At 37.4% G+C, this 21,870-nt stretch overlaps 1 protein-coding gene across 3 annotated transcripts in view; it reads right to left on the bottom strand.

Moving 5' to 3' along the window:
- NETO1 (neuropilin and tolloid like 1) overlaps positions 1-21,870 on the bottom strand; it is a gene marked incomplete at its 3' end in the record, with an annotated part of 82,803 nt that overhangs the window by 23,917 nt on the left and 37,016 nt on the right. For 2 of the 3 annotated variants that reach the window (XM_081996954.1, XM_081996955.1), the window contains exons 5-6: positions 5,986-6,027; positions 5,747-5,874 (exon numbers count right to left, since the gene is read on the bottom strand). In XM_081996954.1, coding sequence (XP_081853080.1) covers positions 5,747-5,874; positions 5,986-6,027 — 170 coding nt within the window. Of the gene's footprint in view, positions 1-5,746; positions 5,897-5,977; positions 6,028-21,870 lie in introns of all 3 variants that reach the window. The other variant, XM_081996953.1, reaches the window with a different exon arrangement.

Here is a 21,870-nt window from a genome sequence, read left to right on the forward strand (position 1 = left end):
ATTGCTCAGTTACAGTTTGTTTTGTTCTGCATCTTGTTCAGCTCTATGTGATTAACAAAGGTGTTTCAAGATGACATCTCCAGTATTTAGACCTGGGAAGCCTAGTTTTTAAAAGCAGATTGTGCAACACTAATTAATCTCCTTCAAGGCAAAGACGACAAGCATACCAGCTTAAAAAGCGTATTATTAACATTGGTGGATTTGTCTTCTAAAGTAGCCTGTCCTGTTAGTTGGATCCTAAACATATTTTTCGAAAATCAACATTACGCCAAAAATGTTAGCAGTAGATATTCTGTTTGGTTTTTTAGGATTTTTGACATTTTTGGTCCTGCTGTTACCAGTCTGGGACCATGCTGTGCAAACAGAGAACTCCATACCTTATATTTTCCTCTCTGCTGGAGTTTGGAGAACATTGTCTCTCAAAGGTGACAACCTTATATGGTACTTCTTCTAACACCCTGTGATTCACAGCCAGGCTCAGACATCAAAATACCATTTCCCTGGACAAGTGAAGCTCTTCAGATTTCTTTGCTTTGTCCTATTTCTTTCTTCAGACTTCTGCAAGTCCCCAGCAACTGACATTTATTCTGTAAAGTCATCCTCATTTTTCTCTCATACAGTGGCAAAATGCTTGCAAGTGACAACCTTTACAGCTCCTTGGTGCTGTTCTGCTTTTTAACACTGAAAATTGTAGATCACATCCTGATTCTGCTGTTCTCTTTCATAGATGTTTTATTACTTTCATCAGTAGGTTTTTTTATTGCATTTCCTAACAGTTATTTGGCCTGAGGTTGCTGAGGTTGGTTATATTTCTATACCTGAATGGAATAGATTTATTCTAACTTAAAAGTGGTTTGGGTTTTTTTTGTCAGTGGTAGTCTGGAATGTGTATTACCACGCCTGTTAGAAGAGATTCTACATACACGATTCTACACATGTGCTAGTCTTGCATCTTCATCTAACAAAACGCTTTCAAAGAAGTGCTTTTAATTGTTTAACAGAGGTAAACAATATTTTCTACTTGTTTAAACATAATTTGTTCACTTTGTTCCAGGGATGTTATATGTATGTGTTGGGGTTTTTTTTTAATTCATAATATTATTTTCATTATCTGTATGTTAGCAGGATTCGGAGCTTCTTCAGAGATGGAGCTCATCTGAAGCCTGTAAAACTGTCTCTGTCTATTAGGTTTTCCAGCTTCTAAATTTCATTTTTCTGTAGCATTTCAGGAATCACCATTCAAATGCTTCCCATTAAATTTTAGTGTTCCACTTAAAGCTTTTCTTCTACATCTGATTAAGAAGCCTCCAAAAACTAGGGATATGCTAGCCCGCTAGCGCTGACAGCTTAAACTGTTATTCTTGCAGGTCTCATAAGAGAGCACAGGTTTCCACTTCACATGTGAGAACAGAATGGTTTAGTCAGATTGGTTTATACAAACTTGTAGCTCTGCAATTTGCTTCACCACGTGTTTCTTCCTAACTGACGAGGTAATGCGTGCACAACGGCCCGTTCTCTCTCCACACTACATTCAATCTGAAAGTCAAGCACCTGGAACCGAAAGCATCATCTCACTGATCAGGTACATGGGTACAAGGTCCACCACGAAAACAATGATCAGTGATTTAAAGCCTATGCCAGGTAGTGTATCTCTTCTTTGTAAATACTCACGTGCCTTGGTCCCACCTGGGCTTTTGGCTCATGCCTGGCCTCGAGCCTCACTGCCGCTGCCTCGCCTCGCCAAGCTGCCACCCCAGGTCAAGCTATGGCTGGCCCCATTGACATAGGCAATAAAGATATCTTCTTTGCCCAGTAGTGTGCTCAGGTGGCGTGGGAGAATTAGACATCACTTTGCCTAACTAATTTACAACTTCATTTTATTTCTTGTGGTGTGTTTAGATTCTTTGCCCAGTCTAAATGTACTTCTTGCTTGTTGCTCCTGAATACATAACTTCCACTGGACCGAATTCAAAATAATACTTCTCTATCTGTAGTTTGGATGCTCTTTCCCGAACTGACCAGAGCTTCCGATTATAAGCACTGCTTATTGTTTTTTTCCCAGCACAGAGCATCATCTTTGTAAAGGTTTTATTACTCTTCCCGTCAAATCCTGCTGTCTTTTTTTCCCTACAAAACCTCTCAAGGAACAAGCACAATATAATGGTACCTTGCTGGGAAAGATACCCACCAAAGGGAGCACTACCTGCGCACAAGCATGTGTTCTGTCTTCCTGGGAGGCAAACTCTGCTGCCATATCCAAAATAGAAAAATGCTTGTTGTGTATATTATCCTCTAACATGTCACCCGTAACAGAAAGTGAGAAAATACTATCATTCTTTTAATTTTCTATTCATAAATAGAGGATTCTTTGCTTATCCAGTGCTGTAGTCAATGATATGTCTGAATTTTTTCAAAACCCAGTGCAATAAGCTTATCCACTTCCTCCTTTGGGCTTTGCTCTATAGTGAAGAATTTTGGGATGGGAAGATTCTCCAGCTCTTTACTGGTTTGGGTAGGTTGGCAAATTTGGTCAGCAGCTCTCTTCTTCGTTTTCCATTCTTGCTTTCTACTGATTGAAGTCTGCTTCTATATGAAGTGCAGAACTCCCAGTATTTCTGAACTGCACATTCATAGCTATCTTACTCAGCAGGACCTGACTTCAAATGATTAGAAGAAACACACACTTTGCAACCAGTCACTGTCAAACATAAGGCTCCAGGTCTGTGTATAGATTGAAGTTGCATTTAAACTGCCTTCTGCACTTCCAGAAAGTTTCAGTTCTGCATGCAATTTCAGCATTTTACTTTTGGTTCTATAAGATAATCAATGATGGTTCTATTTTAAGTGTGTGCAAGAAATTTGCTGTTCCCTGTCCCATTCCAGCTTGCTGAGGATAGCAGCAATGTTACACCCAGACTGTCAGTTTGAAACTCAGGCTTAGAGACCTCAAGTTCATACTCCCTGACTGATCTCATTGCTCATATGTTGAGCTCAGACTTGGCTTGAATCTGGAATTGCAAACCAAGGAAAGGACTTGCATCTTGCTCCTGCAGACAGTTTAGATTGGATGAGCTTAAGCCAAATGAAATTGCAAGCAGCCCACATTCTGGCACAGTTTAATTAAGAAACTAAAGATGTAAAGGTCCAACCCAAACTTTGTCTGAGAAATTCTGGCCTTTCAGGCATAGTTCCCAGTAACAAACTGTGCGGGCCAGAGTACAGGAACATGTGGATTTAAAGACATCTGCTGAGTTCTTAGTGTTCTTAGCAGGAGAGCCTGTTTCCGTAGGTGCAAGCTGCCATAAATTGGAATGATGTCACTGAGTTATTGTACTATGTCGTTAGTTCAAGGTTAGATAAGCACAAAGGAAGTTGACTGTAAAATATGGACAATAGAATCCAGTTCAATAGAATCAGGCCCATAAACAATCTTACCATAAATCTTACTTCTTACAAGATTTTTAAAAATTTTATCTACTAATTTCTTCCTTAATATCTGAAAAACTTTCAATCTTTCCCAGTATAGCAATACCATAACTATATGTGTGTATATACATGTATATATTTGTGTGCGTGTATATATATGTGTGTGGGTGTGAAAACCACACTAAGAAAGTTCTAAAGTCCTAAATTGGAGTTACCCCTCTAAGATGAATCTAGGCTTGAAAACTGCTTTTTTTCCTAGTTTACTGAAAAAGTTTTCAGCTTCACATATTAGGAAATACTGATTTATATGCTTTTATATTGACCTATCTCACTACCCAGAAAATTCTGTGACATGGGAGCCTTAGGATTTGTCAAGAGATGATCCAGCGCACTCATCTGCCTAAAGGTAGGATTAGTAAAGTTTCTTTCATTTTTCATAGGCTTTTACCTATTCTGCACTTTAAGATCGCTAGCAATAATGGCTGAACAAACTTCCTTAAACAATCACTCATAATCCTCTCTCTGCTGTTTGAAATTTTCTTCCCTCATATCTAACCTGAATCTTTTGGAGTGCAGGACCATGGCTTATCCTATAGACACAAACATCAGAACATTCCTTCTTTGTAAAAGCCTTTTATTATCTGGTATCATGCTCCTTCACAAAATCTTCTAGGTCACATTAAATAACTTCCAGTCTTTCCTCAGGTTTTCTAGAACTCTCTCCTTCTCTCCCTTCCAGATGCTCTTCAGCTCTTCTAAATTTCTTGAAATAAAACACAACTAAATGCAGGTATAGAAGTTCATGAAGAACTAAACAAACTTTAATCCTCTATTAACAGTGGTAGTGTGGCATTCTTGTTAAACACTGTGGTTATGGTTATGTAGCTACACAATTTGTATTTTTACATCAGGACTAAAGTGTGGATAAATCCTACATGTAAGTAAATATGGGATTTCTAGCAGGACTTTGAATTATACAGAACTTCAGAGTTAGATCAAGTAAAATATCACAATGACATTATCTGACCAACTAAGCGTAAACTGAAATTGTGATTATAGGACAATTTTATTAGTTTATTTGGTTGTGAGGATTCTAATAAACACAATTTTACTTATGTGTTTACCCAATTTCTTTATACTAATACCTAAGTATATAACATATGTAATAATCATTCATCAGTCCAGTCATTTCACATCTATAGCTACTTACTGTAGCAAAGTGGGAAGCTCATACACTTAATTGAAAACCTCTGAATATTGAATTTATCCAAAAAAAAAAAAAAAAAAAAGATTAAAAGATTAAAGCATATTCTGGAAATAATTTATCTGTAGTCTTTGTGAGCCAACTATTCAAATCCTCTCCTAAACTTTCACAATAGAAAAATGCTGATACCAAAGACTTTTTCTCTTCTGGAAACCCTTCCTCCTGTTTCTTCAATATCAAATGCTAGAACAGTTAAATGTATTCAGTACAGTCTGCTCTGAGATTACACAAAAAACCCTTATCTTTCTATTTAAAGATGGCAGAGATTAGGGGATATATAAATTCTACCTTGTAAAACCTTTCTTGTCCAATAAAAGACAGCTAGAAAAAATATAATGTGGAGTTTTTACACAGTGAATGAAAGTAGGTGGGAGGCACAAAGCCGTTTCAATTGCAAAAAGCGGAGAGACAGTAGTGTAACCAGCAAAAATTAATCCATATAATAACTGATAAGCCATGGATAAGAGAGGAACTCAAACAGAATCCAAGAACTGTTAAATTCATTGCAGCCCTTTCCTCTTTTGTACAAAGGCATGGCTTGCTGACTGTGGTGGGAGAGAAAGGAGAACACTATTTTTTTGTCTGTGACTTTAAATCAAAGGAACTAAAGGTCTCATACAGAGGAACATGAATTTACCTTGGCTCCATTTTCACAGTTCCCAGATGACAGTGATGACTTTAGGGAGCCAGCAGTGTTCCCTTAGTAGTCTCTATATTAGGTACTTGAAATATATTGAAAATTAAAGTGATAAGATTACCTGCTGCTTGATAAAATACATTGATTCTTTAAAAATATAAGAAAAAATTAAAGATTAATTTAAGAAAATTACTTATGGCACAAAAAGCACATTAACATTGCCTACATCATTATTTATAGAGAAAGAATGCTATTTTGGCTGACAAATTACCCTTCCATGCAGAAGGAAAAAAATAGTTTACAAGTTCAAGCTGTAAAGTTATTAAACAAGATCTGACTGTACTAAGAAAGGCACAACATATTAGAAAAGTCAATTTCTTAAATTAAATGGCAAATCAGCAAGTGGATGAAAGACTGACCTTGGATCGGGGTGGTGCTCGGATGTACCATTTACAGTCTACTGCTTCAGTTTCAGAAGCTTTTCCTTCTTTGACAATTTGTACAGATTCCACAATTCCTTCAGGTCCTCCCATCTCAAACTCACAAACTGAATAACAAAATACCAGAAAAAATGAAACCTGAACAGCAAACAAAAATATTTTCTACAGCAGAGTGCAAAGGCATCCAAGTTAAAAAAAAAACAAACCAACATACCAACCTGGCAATGGTTTCAAAACACCAAGGTCCTTAAAATCCGGATCTTAAAAATTGAGAAAGAAAAAATTAATTTTTTTCAATATCTTGGTGATAATGTCAATGTGCTAAAATTTGACAATGCACTTCAAGGATATTAATTATACATATATTTCTTGGAAATGAGAAATGCCTCAAAACTATGGCAACACACTAATTAGTAATGCAGAAATTATTGATACTCTCATACCAAGTTCTTTTTTTTCTGTTATGAAATCCTACTTTTCTCTCTCCCTCTTTCAGAAGACTGAGTTCAAAAATACTTCTGCATACACTAGCAAGCAAGAACATCACACAGCTAACCACATATTTTAATACATCAGTCTAATGAAAGCTGATATATTTACAGATCCATTCAGAATCCCTTTGCATATTTTGCATTTTGCAGTATGATTATAACACTCAACCTAACCAGAGAAATCTAAACATCATTCTGTGTTTATGAGTACCCTGCCATCCCTACTGACAAAGAGGAGACACGTTTTTTATCAGAAGCATCCATTTGGTATTCCTGGAATAAATACCACAAGGATTCACCATGGAATTCATTGTACTCACAAGGTAATAAGTCTAATACATGTGCTATTTTTTATCAGATAAGCCTGATTATTTTTACTGTCTGAGATGCTCTGTATCATGCTTTTATAGTCATGAATAACACATAGATGAAATGAGTTTGGTCTTAGACTGATGCTTCAACCGAAAGCTATCCACAGAAAAATAATAATTTCACAAAATTTGGCCTAGTTTGAAGATACTGTCCAAATCCAGAAATGTGAAAGAAGCTAAAGTATTTCAAGAGAAGATAGTCTTTTCAGAATAGAGTGGTCTTGTCTGGGAGATTTTTGTCACTTGCACTACTTTTCTATCTAAAATTAATGTCCTGCATTGTTTTTCTCATTTTCAGGAAAAAAACAAAACAAAACAAAACAAAAAAGAAATCCACTGGCCTTTACTTTTTTTCTGGAAAGTTGGTAGGATCTGGTCTTCTGAAATCAATGGCAAACACTTATATACAAACACTTTGCATTAAACTTCTCCTGAGCCACATACATACTGACCAGACCTCAAATGATTGCACAAGAGGAAAACCAACGTAGAGTTTGAGCCATGTAATCTAGTCATGGAACTGATTTTATTGCTTCAGGATTAGGTCAGTGTAGAAAAAGCTATCAATAAAACAATAAAGAGAAAGACTGGAAATAGGAAATGTATCAAATGAAAAAATGAACAACCCCCCACCAAAACTGCTGTTCCCCTCTAACCTTATTCGAGGCAGGACAGTAAGAACCATAATGAAATACTATCCTGAAAAAGTCTGGTGCTGTACAAGCAAGATCAGCCATTTTAACCTGAACAGTAAGAATGTGTTGACTTCAAAAATTGGAGTGGTAAAATCACTTTTTTAAAGTGTCCCTCTATAACCAGGCTGCTGTTGTTCTTCCCAGTTATCTTTTACAGTTGCACAATACAAATAATGAGTAAATACTCATGAACTTAAGGGACTGCAAATATAATTGTGTAGGCAATTAACATTAATTGTTAAGCAATTTTATAGATAAGTAGATAGATATAACCAACAACACTAAATGTAATTAGAAATTTCAGTTAATGTACTCAGTTGTTGACATCTAGTGCTGAAAGCAAGATAGATACTTAAAAGAAACCTACTTTGACTACTGGTTCAAATTCACATCCAAACTGTGTCTAGTGTAACCATTACATTTCTTTCTTTTGCTGAGTTTGCAAGGATCATTCTGATCTATCGAAAACACTCCACCACATTAGCAAAGTACAGAGGAGGAAAGGAGAATAAGGTCCTGACAGGATTTCTCCCATATGAAAGGTTTTTCATATAAAGGAGTGCTAGCAGCAAGAATCCAGGCTGAAGTGTAATCTAGACCATGCAATATGTCCCACAAACCAATTCTGATAGTATGTTCTCATTTGCTAACAATACAGTTAGAACAAAACCACATGGAAGTGCACAATCTGTTAAAATTCTAGAAATATGATAGATCCTGCTCAGTTTTGAAAAATGATCTTTTTGCAACTTTTCAACATCTCAAGAAAAAAAGGATGACACGAGGTAATACACTTCATTAAACATTAATAGTATACCAATATTGTTATAATAAAACCAACAACCTGTAGGTACGTATTATGTGAGATGCTGAAAATTCAACCGTGTTTAAGCTTATTTACCTAGCAAATGTTTGTTTTTTAAATAGTCTACCATTAAACAGATTATACTTTAGCAGCTCTTCTGTATGTAATTCAATCAAATTGTTATCAGCCTGGCTGAGTCAGAACCCTTTTAACGATATCTAAACACTGACTGGCTACATCTTCTGATAGACAGATAGTCCTGATGAAAATCACGTTCCCATTAGGAAAAACCTCCTAAAACAGGAAAAACAAGATTGATCACGTATAATGAGAGAGAAAAATAGGAGGGAATAAGCCTTGAGGGGAATGCAATGCATGTGATTTTTTTATGGGGATCTTCTTAGTGGGGAAATTAAATATGTAAAGAGAAAACCAGGAATTTTCATAAGAAATGTGAAAATGTATAAAGGTTATGTAAATGAAAGACCTTGCAGTCAAAAGAAGTTCTGTGGCTCTTTCCTGAAGTATTGAACGTCTTTTTTAAAAACCAGTCAAAACCAGCGATGTAAGGGTTATCCAAAAATTTCCTGTGGTGGTATATTACAACTTATTCCACAAATAATAGATTCCTGTGATGTCTAGTTACTATAAGCTTTTCTGTAAAGACTCTGTGAATCACGGAATTATGTTTGAAACTTCTTATGAGATGCAAAAATCTGTGCCAGGTTATTTAGAGTTATTGGCAAACAAGCAGACTGAGAAACTTCAGCGTGGCCCAAGGAGAAAATGGTGATAATCTGTAGATTTCCTTAACAAGTAAAAAAATGGGGTGGATGAGCAGTGAGGTGGACTAAAAATTGGCTGAATGACCAGGCCCATGACAGTGGTGATCAACAGCACAAAGTCTAGTTGAAGGCCAGTAATGTATATCCAAAATGTCAACACGGGGTCTGATCCTGTTTAACATCCTCATTAATGATCTAGATGATGAAGCAGACTGTACTCTCAGCAAGTTTGCTGACGTCACAAAACTGGGAGGAGTGGCTCATACACTGGAGAGTCATGCTACCATCAAGAGGGCCCTCAGCAGGCTGGAGAAATGGGCTGACAGGAACCTTATGAAGTTTAACAAGGGGAAGTACAAAGCCCTTCACCTGGGGAGGAACAACCCCATGCACCCTGGGGAGGAGCAACCCCACATGCTGGGGACTGACAAGCTGGAAAGAACCTTTGCAGAAAAGGACCTGGGGGTCCTTGGGACACCGAGTTGAACATGAACCAATAATGTATCCTTGTGGCAAATAAGGCCACCAGTATCTTGGGCTGCTTTATGAGGAGTGATGCCAACAGGTTGAGGGAGGTCATCCTTCCCCTCCACTCAGCACTGGTAAGGCCACCGAGTGCCAACTGGAGTGCTGTGCCCAGTTCTGGGCTCCCCAGAAAAAAGTATGTAAATGACTTTGTTTACAAGTAAACTGCAGCAGCTTATGTGGTTGCCCAGCCGTGGCATATCCACACAGAAACATGATTACCCACCTGTGCGTGCACGTACGCACGCACTCTCTCACCCTGAGTCACTAACGCTCGCTCCAAGACTGGCCATCCACCTGAACTCCCTGACAAACAGTTTATTTCATTGTTCTGTAAAATAGTCCGATACTCTTTTTCTCCTTCATGAAAGCAAAAAATAAAAAGTAAAATCTCACTGAATACCACTTGTCTTTATCAGTCTCAGTAAATACCAAGCAAATACACAACTCTCAAGTATGCGTTACAAATTAACAAATATGTACAGCTGAGGAGTCATGATATAGGCAGAGAGGTTATGGCAGAAAACAGTTTAATTAGATATTGTTTCAGTTCATACATAGCAATAAGTCTAACAAAAATGCAATGACTACAATTCAAAAACAGATAAGAAAAGAAATTCTCTAAAGCACACACAGTAAGTACTCCTAATCATTGTTCATCACCAGCATGATTCTCCAGACTTTAAAAAATGATTGCACAAAATATACCCAACATATATACTGCAGTGAGCATACATATACAGATACCTTAATACATGATTATTTATGTTTTTCTCTTGCACCTAACATAAGACATAGAGTGAGTTGGCCATGACACAGGCAATGTTCATTACCACAATGCTGCATGCATATTTGAAAAGAAAATTCATGTCACCACAGAGCACAGACCTCATAAACTTCTGAACGTAAACTAACATTTTATTCTATTCCAGAACCTGTGTCCCTCTGCATGGGATGCATCTCACTCAATGTCAGAGTTTCAGCCTGGGTGAGCTGCCCAGATTCTCAAGAGCCGTAATAGATATACACCTTTAGAAAACAACACATCCCAATTTTTGACAGTTTTCTAAACCAGAATAAATTTCTCTCTGGGTCACTTGTTCTACTGACTATAAGAACAGGTAAAGATTCATTTGAATACATGCCTACGTGTTTGAACTCGGTGTGATAAATTCACTATGGTAGTGAGTAATATATTTAGAGTATGTGTTGAGGGGTTATTTTCAGCACTTAAAGTGGAACATGTTACAGAATATTGTGGAATCAGTGTATCTTTACCTTATCAAAAAGCAGGCCATATAAAACTTTTTAAACTGCTGGAAAATATGAAATGTAAGTAAAAAGAGAACTATTTGGGGAAAAAAAAATCAGGCTGATGACCATAAATGAGGTGTATGAAGCAGAATTATTATCTCATTAAATAAGAGCCAGTCCATTTTTCCTAACCTATAATCATAACAGAAAAATTAAAATTCTTTAAAATTCTACTACTTGAGTGATTTCTGCATGAAACAGGTAGATAGTATCTAACAGAAACAGGGAAAATGCATAAAGTTCAAACTAAATCATAGCAACAAGGTATTCCGCTGGTAAGTATAATTACAAATCCATTTTAAAAAATCAAATTTTGACTAAAAATTCTTCAGTTATCAAAACTGTTCCACTTGTCTTCAAAGACAGATTCCACAAGACATTTAAAAGTTAAGTCATACAAAAACATTACAGTATTTTCTTTCTTACGAATGCACAAATTTATGAGCAAACCTCTCACATTTTATTCATTGGTTTCTTTAGCTTTTCATATAAAGTTCATTTGGGCACTTTCTTACACTGTCAACGTGAAACCTGTTGCTTGCACTGATAGAAATAATAGATATCTCACTCTTGGAAGTCCAATGATTTGGGTCAACAGATTTTTTCATGTTCCTGTCTTTGAAAAAGTCAGTCAACTTTTGTCTATCAATATTTAAGAAGTTTTAATCCATGCATGTGGTCCTCTGTCATAGAATTTATGAGAGACCTGATTTTATATGTAAATGTTCACGGAAAAGTAAAGAGAATTCAGCAAGCCACCAGTCACTTATTTTCAAGTTTGTGAAGTCAGGTTCTTTTACAGAGATTTCTGGGACCCTAAACCAGTCCTACCCTCTTGAGGGGTGAAATATAATTCTCTGTAAAAGAGAGCTTGCAGAACTCAGTACAGAATAGCAGGATTATTCTAAGGTATTTTATATGGTTGCCTCCTAGTATTTGATGATACAGTGAAAATACTGGAAGATGATGACCAAAAGATTTTAAGAGCACAAAAATCTGCTCAAAGAATCACTAAAACAACTCTAAAATAGAAAAACATTTCTATAAGTAAACTTTTTTTGTAAGGTGTACAAACAAGGAGACTTAGCTATTCTGCTGGGGAGAGTAAAGGAAAAGTAATAAGTAAAAAAAAATACTAAGTGAAATAGGTATGAAAAAATACACAGATTATTGTCTTGTCAGCTGAAAATGAAATTTGTTCTGATTAATCTTTTCAGCTCTGTAGTTTTGTTGAAACTTCAATATATATGTCTATACCTGTATTAAAGATAATAAAGGATCTTCAAAGAAAGCTTATAGTTTGCTAGACACCCTGAAAAACAGTTCTATGATAATTATAGCTGGCAATAGTATGTGCTGTATTTGCTCTTTGTTTCCTATGTTCTTTCTTTTAGGCTATTTTGGAGGCTACATAGTTATCATCTAAAACAATGCTGCTCAAATTTTTCACTCCTTAGTTCTGTCATGAAAGAACTCAAAGGTGGTAAGTGCAAATGTAGAAGTGAATATGACTCTTGGTATTTCATCTGCTCTACCTGCTATTAGATCAGCAAGAAGCTTTGAGATCTTAGTCTGCTTGCCTCCCTTGCCTACTCTGTAAATTGTTTAGAGTACTTCTTTCTCCAGTGTAAATTTTGTATGGGTGGGAACCATGTTAAAAGGTAAGAGGTCTCACGAGAGCCTGGGTCTCATTCTCAAGTGGTGTTTGTACTATTTGATATGTGCACCTAAATCCCAGAAACAAGAAGAGTTTCTTGGAACTGACCTAGTGAGAAAGGAGAGCAAGAATGGGCAACTCAGGCTGCTGAGTGGAAAGAGGAAGTCTGGGAGCCTTGATGGTATGTGTGGGATTATTTGGCAGATCATTTTTATTATGTTAAGTATTTACACTAGCAGCTGAGTGTTCTAATTAGGCATCATATTCCCCTTATGCAGCACACTGTGTGTAGAGACACAGGGAAAAATGATCCTATGACAAATATTTCAGGGGATGCATATACCTTTATCAGCCAGTTGCCTGGAAACATGTGAAACAAGACTGAATGAGATCAGGAGCCCACTTTATCTAAGCAATGCAGCCTTGCTGAAACAGTGCAGCTGACTAGACCACCAGGAATGACTATCAGTCAAGGGTAGCACCTCATATGCATCTCCCCAAGATAATATCCCAGTGGCTTCCTGTGATTGACTAATGGTCTCTGAACTTGACTAGGAAGAAAGATGTGCAACATGAAAGTGCTATGGAGCTTTTCCTAAATGATGTTGAATACTAAGTATGGCCTAGTCATGCAACTTCAGAGCAATACTACTAAGGCTTGGGATTTGTCTCATTGGTTTGTTAGAGATGACTCCTAGCCTACCCCAAAGAAATAACAATTTAAGTTCATATCAGAAGCACGGGGAGAAATGATCCAGAAGGTTTAGCCACCACAGGTCATTAGACATTACTTCTTCAGATTGAATCAATCTGTACATGGCTATTGCTTGCTACCATTGAGTGCTAAATCTGCATATCCTTTTCAGAGAGCCAATTCATGCTGTATCAATCCATAGAGTGGATTTGCCAGGACAGGGGGAATTTATAGGAATAACTTGGTGATATAAAGTAACCTTTGTTATTTTATTATTGGAGAAATGCTTTCTCTAGTTTTACCTCAGAACATTTAGCAGAATGAATATACTCACTGCAATGTTCCCAATTCTTTTGAAGAGCTACCTCTTTTGCAGATATTATACTCAACAGAATGTATTACTTGTGCTACTTCAAATAGTACTGAACAAGCTGCAGTTCACCACACATTAAGACATTTCCAACACAAACAGAAACACCAGCACAGTGTCGACACCTCCTAACATTCCTTTGCTGTAGCTGGCCATGTAAGATATGGCATATATGTTATTGGCAGCTTTTTGAAGATAACTGCATCTCACTTAAGAAACACAAATATCCCCTCTAGTTTCCATGTGTGAATTGTTTACCATCCACTTTAACACTTCTCACACTGTCTCCAGATATTTTTCTCTTACAGTCTAGCAAAGCACCAGCTGCACTTTTGCTAAAGTGAAAAACTGTCAGAGACCACTGGAAAGGAACTGAGTTTTGTGTGTACAAACAACTGATTGCTTAATCTTCTGGACATATAAGATATCAGAAAGAGATGAGCCAGACAAAATATTCCTGAAGATATGATCCTAAGAGTAGAAATAAGTGAAATAGCCATAAACAAAAAGTCATTCATTAGTTTACTGTGCAGCTGCTAGATTTTTGAAAGTTCTTGAATGAATTATATTCCAGTGTTCTCCTATAACAAAGTCTTTGTATGATTCCAAAAGCCAATGTCATGGGATGTTTTAAAAATGTATTCTATATCCAGAGGAGAAATATTTTGGTGTTTAACATCAAAGAAAGAATTCTAGATTTTCATTCCCTCTGAAGCCTAAATGTTCTCTTTCTAAAGGAAAAAACCAAACAAACAAAACCCCAACCAAATCAAAGGGAAATTATTTCCTTAAACCAAATTTTCAACTCTAATTGTAATTGTATGTGCCCGTGACAGACAATGCAATAGAGCTTAAACCTACACTTTCAGTAAGAAGAGGAGCTCTAAAAGCCCCATAGCTTAATGAATTGCTGAGGAAGGCATATCAACACCAAGTCCAAGAAACAGCTGTGGGAGAAATAAGTCTTCTGTCCTGTTCTTTCAGCATCTGTAGCAGTGTCGCTTCCAGTGACCTCAGAGTTTTCTTTCTCTTGCTTCTACTTTTAGGACATTTCCTGCCTAGAAATCGCCTGTTCAGGGAGCACTGAGCTGTTGATCGCAGTCTTCCCAGGTGTACAAAGCCCTCTCTACGGGATGAGAGGATGGGTTTTCATCATCTTTAACTACAGAGTATACAGTGGAGGTGCCTTGGAGATATTCTTGCATTTTCTTTTGCTTCTTCATCTTGTTAATAGCATAAGGTAGAAGTTTTCTCTGAGGACGAGTTTCAGTATAGTCCAGTTATCAGAAAGAAGATAACTGTGAGTTAAACTGTGAATGCCTACTTAAATTACCCATAAACTTAGGAATTTTACATTTTTTTATACAAGATAACATTCAGATATTTAAGAGATATAAATAATGTATGGGAAGGGAGCAATAACCCTTCTACTCTTTCCAGTATTATGAAATTCATCTTCTCCTGAGAATATGGGAGTAAAACATTTTGATAAATTTTTGGTTAAGTATGGCTTTATAGCAAGGTTTTTAAACTGACAGTTCATCTGCTTCCTGTTGTTTACAACTTCATGAGAGTGACATTCCCCTTTGTTCAAATAGATGTTTTTTCTCCAATTTCATGCAATTAAAAGTGCCGCAAAAAAGCCCAAAGCATGATTAATTGCCAATACTGACCTAGCGTAGACATAATCTGTTTAGAAATAAGACAATAGGTCAGCTTGGACTTTTATTATTTTGATGAGGAAAGTCCTACTGTATGTTTTACTATGTATGTGACTAAACCAAACATAATTCATATCAGCCTCAGACCCAGATGGCTTCCACTTGAACTAATGAATAAAGGTTGTTGCTCATCAGTAAGACATATTTTGCTCTACGCCTACATGAAAAAATCAACAGGGTGATAAATTCTAAATCAAAGGGTCTTGTCTTCAGCCTTTTTAACATTTTCTTTAAACAATAAGATCCTTCTAATGGATTCTCAGTCCTCCTTGACTATCATTTATGCCATATGCTCTGTGTTCACTAACTGATTTTCAAACTGGTTTGTCACAAACAGCAGCAAACAAACGTGTCTGTATAAAACTGGAGATCTGTAATCTAGAGTTTGAATAGATTTAGATCTGTGACTATAAAAACTCAGTTACTACTGACCTTTTCACACCCCAGAAACTCCAGATCCAGCTATCCCTAAATAGTGATTATATTCAGCATAGATTAGTAAATTTTTAATTCTATTGTCATAACTTGGGAATTTGGATTAAAAAATATGTAGTTTCCATGGAATTTAACAGATTTTCAGGTTTTCTCCTCTATAAAAAACTACCAATCTGAAGCAACAATTTGATTTCCACTAGATTTACTCACAGTTTTATCATTGATGTTAACAGAAGCAGATTTAGGTACACAATCTGACCTGAATTTAGCAATTGATTTATTAAATGCTACATTGATTGACTGGCTCAGCCTCATACAGAGAATGAAAATTGGTCTTTTGCATCACATTCAACATGAAAAAGCCATTGTGATTCATTGAATCACACTTTGGAAAGACAGTGTTCATAAGTCCTTATGTCTACTTTATACAATATCCAATAATCCCAAAAATTGGCTGAAGAGACTGGGAAAAGAACAGCAGAGTGGATACTGATTAGAGATTGTCCAGCTCTTCCACTGATGTGGTAATATTAGAAGAAATGAGATATCAGGACAGCTCTTACTATCGGCGGCAGCAGCAGGTCAAACATGATGGTCAGTCACAGTACTTGGGATTTTTAAGCATGGGTCAGCCGCTTACCCAACAAGCAAGAACTAATTAAATTTCATTTGACCAGATCAAGTTTTTGACTGCCAAACAGCAAGATTTTTCCTAGCTTGATTTGAAAGAATCATTTAAAGCTCTAGTGATAAAAAAAAATAATCAAATATAAATAAAACTTTTCATTTAAAAGCACTTGACAAATCATTGATGTGTATGTATATTGGAATATCACTGATATGCAATATTCTGGAATATAAGCAACTATATTAATGCTACAAATGATTCTTGTGGGGAGAGCACATACAATTACAGAGATTCAAATTACCCAAATCTGATTTTTAAACTATTAAACCAGTATGCATTTTATTAAAAAAAAACCCAACTATGAACTTATTTTATATAATTTCAGTATGGACTTTGTAGCAGTTAATAACCAACTGTCTAATCCACATAATGAAATTAGGATTAAAGAACAAAATATTTTTAATAATAACTTTCGGCATTCTCTTTTAATATTAATTTTCACATAGAGTTGAGAAATGAGTTACAAGAAAGAAAAAGGAAAAAAATTCAAGAGAAAACAAGGAGTGGTATCATACAATCTTTTATTAACCCACATACTGCAACCAGCAGATTTGATAACATTGTTTCTTGAGCTTCAACTATCAGATAACATCTGGCAAATTATGTTTGTAAGTCCTGTTACACAACATCTTCTGGCTTCTCAGTGTCATCTAGGGGACTGATATGTGACTAGAATAACACATTTCACGCAGCCTGCTTCTGTCATGCTGGTACAATTTTTAATAATGAATGTGCCACAGACATCAGTTTATTTGAATCTGAATTCTGAGAAAATATTTGGCAATTCTGTTCTCATCATCTCACTCATGACTTAAGCAATCTTTCTTAGCACAAATTGCTGGATATTAAATATTAGTCTTTTGACATCCAAGTATTCAAATAACCTTTTTGCATCTTTAGTGTGTAATGCTTGCTGAAGCAATATTTATAAAATGTTGATCAAAAGCATTTGCTTACTTATTTTTACAATTTTGCAATGAATTTATTCCTTTTGATGGTATTCTCGATTGTTTGGTAGATCTCATCACCCTAAACACGAAAAAAATTAATTGAAAGTCCATTTTAGACTGTGTAGCACAAACTAAAACATTTTGTCTCACTGAAGTTAAATTCTCCTCTACAAATCTATTTGAGGAAACAGTAATGTCAGACACTCATTTACCTAGTGAATTGCAGACTATGCTGTAATCATGTACACAATGTGCATTTGATATACTTGAGAAGAGCCTTCAGAACAAGAATAATTTGAGACCACTGGATCTCTCAATTTCAAAAGATATCTATGTACTTAAATATTTGTGATATTTATTATAGCATGCATTTTTAACAAGAAACAGAAAGATGTCTGTCTTGAGAATTGCTCTCTAAGGGCAGAAATAATTTTCCCAACAGTAATGTTACTTGATTTGATTATGAATGACTGGCACATTTTTAATGAAAGGTTCTCAATTAGACTGTATGTTCATCAGATTGGAAATATCATGGCACACCAGAATACAAGACTAAACTCAACCTGACCGTGAAACCAACTTCATTGGTATGAAAGTCTCAATCTTAAACCAGAGAAGAATTTGGTCTGTGTAGCTGAAATTTTTTCTGTATTGTATGTAGTTGTAGATAATGCTTGTATGTAACAGATTATACTAGTTAAATAAACACTGGACTGCAGTGAGACCATTTTGGGAAAAAAAATTAAAACTTAGGAAGACAAGAGGCATAAAGGAATCCTGTAGTCTTCATTCAGTAATAATAAATACACGTTTTGAAAGAAGTTTTAAATATTTCCTTAAAGTAATAAAATACAAATATCACATTTTTGTTAATAGAATGTAATTTCTAGCAAACAACCAAGTTTTGGAGGTTTGGTTTTGGAGGTTTTTTAGCTAAAAAGGGGAAAGAAAAGTCAGACAAAATGAATATGAAAAATGTTATCGAAAGATAGTGAAGTGCCAGGTCCACAAAGAAAATAAACTTCTTAAATTTGAACTTTTCCTAAATCCAGTTCTTTTGCTTAAATGGTTGTTTATTTCAACAGATGTCTCACCATTTAAATGTCTTTATGTTTGGTCCTAAATGAATTGAGAAAATAAATGAACAGAGAATGAGATTGTAGGCCCTTTTAAATGTCTGCAGATTGCTGAATAAATGAATGAGTAAAGAGTAAATAAACTAGTGATAAATAGTGACAGCTGCCAACAATGTACAGCATGGAAGACAGACACCATTCTTTGGAAGATCTGCAGCTGAGCTAGCTCAGGCTCAAGATATCTGAGTTTCTTCATTATTGCAAAGGCGTGTGATAAAGGCAACTACTCCTCAGTCCTGACTTCTACTGAGTTCCGAAAACAGCTAGAGTAAGGAGATGAGTTTTTGCAGAAAGAGCAAAATACTAAAGATTATCTTGGCTTTTCCTAGGTACCCCTTGTTTGAGAAGATATTGTTTGGGATCTTAGCTTCCAATTTTAGAGAAAAGAACGTATGATAACACAAAAAATCATGGGCCTCTTTTCCTATGAATAAATAACTGTCCCTTTCAAAAAATTATCCTTAAGTACGCCTCCATTTTTATTTTTAAAAGCCCATTTGGCAATGGGTGCAATACCACAAGTTTAAGTAGTGTAAATGTAGTAAAAATCGACTGGAAACTTTATATTATGTTTAAAATTTAAAATCCAAGGAGTGGAACCAATACTCATTGCAAATGGTTGCAGAACTAGTATCACTTCATTTTACAGTTGATTGACAAACTGCCTTGGACTGGAAAACTTATCTGAATGAATTCAGTTCTAAACATGGTTGAAGAAAAATATACATTTTTACATACAGAAAATAATTTCATTTTAGACTATTCCAAGGTGATTTTTTAGGGATAAGGATATCTAGAGGAAGAATAGCACAGGCAGTCAAACAAAACACTAATCATGATGTTCTAACTCCAACAAAAACTCAACATACTGTAACAGAATATTAAAACAAGTGAAAAATGGGAGTTAATAAAAAAGTTGAGCATATCAAGGCTATTATAGAATCACAGAATGGTTTGCGTTGGAAGTGACCTTAAAGATCATCTAGTTCCAACCTCCGTGCCATGGGCAAGGACACCTTCTACTAGACCAGGTTGTTAAAAACCCCATCCAACCTGGCCTTCAACAGTTCCAGGGATGGGGCATCCACAACTTCTCTGGGCAATGTGTTCCAGTGCCTCACCACCCTCACAGTGAAAAATTTCTTCCCTGTATCTAATCTAAATCTACCTGCTTTCAGTTCAAAGCCATTACCCCTTGTCATATCACTACATGCCCTTGTAAAAAGTCCTGCTCTATCTTTCTTGTAGGCCCCTTTCAGGTACTGGAAGGATGCAATAATGTCTCCCTGGAGCCTTCTCTTCTCCAGGCTCAACAACCCCAGCTCTCTCAGCCTGTCCTCATAGGAGAGGTGTTTCAGTCCTCTGATCATCTTCATGGCCTTCCTCTGGACATGCTCCAACAGGTCCATGTCCTCCTATTGGGGACCCCACAGTTGGACGCGGTACTGCAGGTGAGATCTCACCAAAGCAGAGTAGAGGGGCAGAATCACCTCCCTTGACCTGCTGGCCACACTTCTTTTGATGCAGCACAGGATACTGTTGGCTTTCTGCACTACAAGCGCACATTGCCAGCTCATGTTGAGCTTCTCATCAACCAACACTCCCAAGTCCTTCTCCTCAGGGCTGCTCCAAATCGACACTCTGCCCAGCCTGTATTTGTGCTTGGGATTGCCCCAACCCATGTGCAGGACCTTGCACTTGGCCTTGTTGAACTTCATGAGGTCCACATGGGCCCACCTCTCAAACCTGTCAAGGTCCCTCTGGATGGCACCCTTTCCCTCCAACATGTCAACCACACCACACAGTTTGGTGGTGTTGGCAAGCTTGCTGAGGGTGCATTCAATCTCAGTGTCCATGTTACCAACAAAGATATTAAACAGCTCCGGTCCCAATACTGACCCCTGAAGAACGCTGCTCGTCACTGGTCTCCACTTGGACATCGAACTATTGACCGCAACTCTTTGACTCAACCATCCAGCCAATTCCTTATCCACTGAGTGGTCCATATGTAAAATCCATGTCTCTCCAATTTAGAGACAAGGATGCTGTGTGGAACAGTGTCAATTGCGTCCAGGTAGATGACATCCATTACTCTCCCCTTATCCACTAATGCTGTAACCCCATTGTAGAAGGCCACCAAATCTGTCATGCACTGTTTGCCCCTATTGAAGCCATGCTGGCTGTCACCAATCACTTCCTCAATTTCCATGTACCTTAGCGTAGTTTCCAGGAGGATCTACTCCATGATCTTGCTGAGCACAGCGGTGAGGCTGACTGGCCTGTAGTTCCCTGGGTCTTACTTTTTCCCCTTTTTAAAAAAGAGAGTTTATGTTTCCCCTTTTCCAGTCAGTGGGAACTTCACTGGACTGCCACGACTTCTTAACTATGAAGCTTAGCAACTTCAGCTGCCAGTTCCCTCAAGACCTGCGGGTGCATCTCATCAGGTCCCTTGGACTTGTGCACCTTCAGGTTCCTGAGATGGTCTCAAGCCTGATTGTCTCCTACAGTGGGCAGTTCTTCATTTTCCCAGTCCCTGCCTTTAATTTCTGCAACTTGGGCAGTGTGGCTTGAGCACTTGCCGTTGAAGACAGGCAAAAAAGTAATAGAATCATAGACTCATTTAGGTTGGAAAAGACCTTTAAGATCATCAAGTCCAACTGTAAACCTAACAATGCCAAGTCGATCACTAAACCATGTCCCTAAGTACCACATCACAGAATCACAGAATCACAGAATCACTAGTTTGGAAAGGACCTTCAAGATCATCAGGTCCAACCATTAATCCAGCGCCACCATGTCCCCTAAACCATGTCCTGAAGCGCCACATCCACACGTTTTTTGAACACTTCCAGGGATGGCGACTCCACCACCTCCCTGGGCAGCCTGTTCCAATGCCTGACCACCCTCTCAGTGAAGAAATTTTTCCTGATATCCAATCTAAACCTCCCCTGGCGCAACTTGAGGTCATTTCCTCTTGTCCTATCACTAGTTACTTGGGAGAAGAGACCAACACCCTTGTCGCTACAACCCCCTTTCAGGTAGTTGAAGAGAGTGATAAGGTCTCCTCTCAGCCTCCTCTTCTCCAGACTAAACAACCCCAGTTCCCTCAGCCGCTCCTCATAAGACTTGTGCTCCAGACCCCTCACCAGCTTTGTTGCCCTTCTCTGGACACGCTCCAGCACCTCAACATCCTTCTTGTAGTGAGGGGCCCAAAACTGAACACAGTATTCGAGGTGCGGCCTCACCAGTGCAGAGTACAGGGGCACTATCACTTCCCTGCTCCTGCTGGCCACACTATTCCTGATACAGGCCAGGACGCTGTTGGCCTTCTTGGCCACCTGGGCACACTGCCGGCTCATATTCAGCCGGCTGTCAACCAGCACCCCCAGGTCCCTTTCCGCTGGGCTGCTCTCTAGCCACTCCTCCCCAAGCCTGTAGCATTGCATGGGGTTGTTGTGGCCAAAGT

This window comes from Phaethon aethereus (genome assembly GCF_964289735.1).
Source record: "Phaethon aethereus genome assembly, chromosome: 2".
NCBI classification, from domain to species: domain Eukaryota; kingdom Metazoa; phylum Chordata; class Aves; order Phaethontiformes; family Phaethontidae; genus Phaethon; species Phaethon aethereus.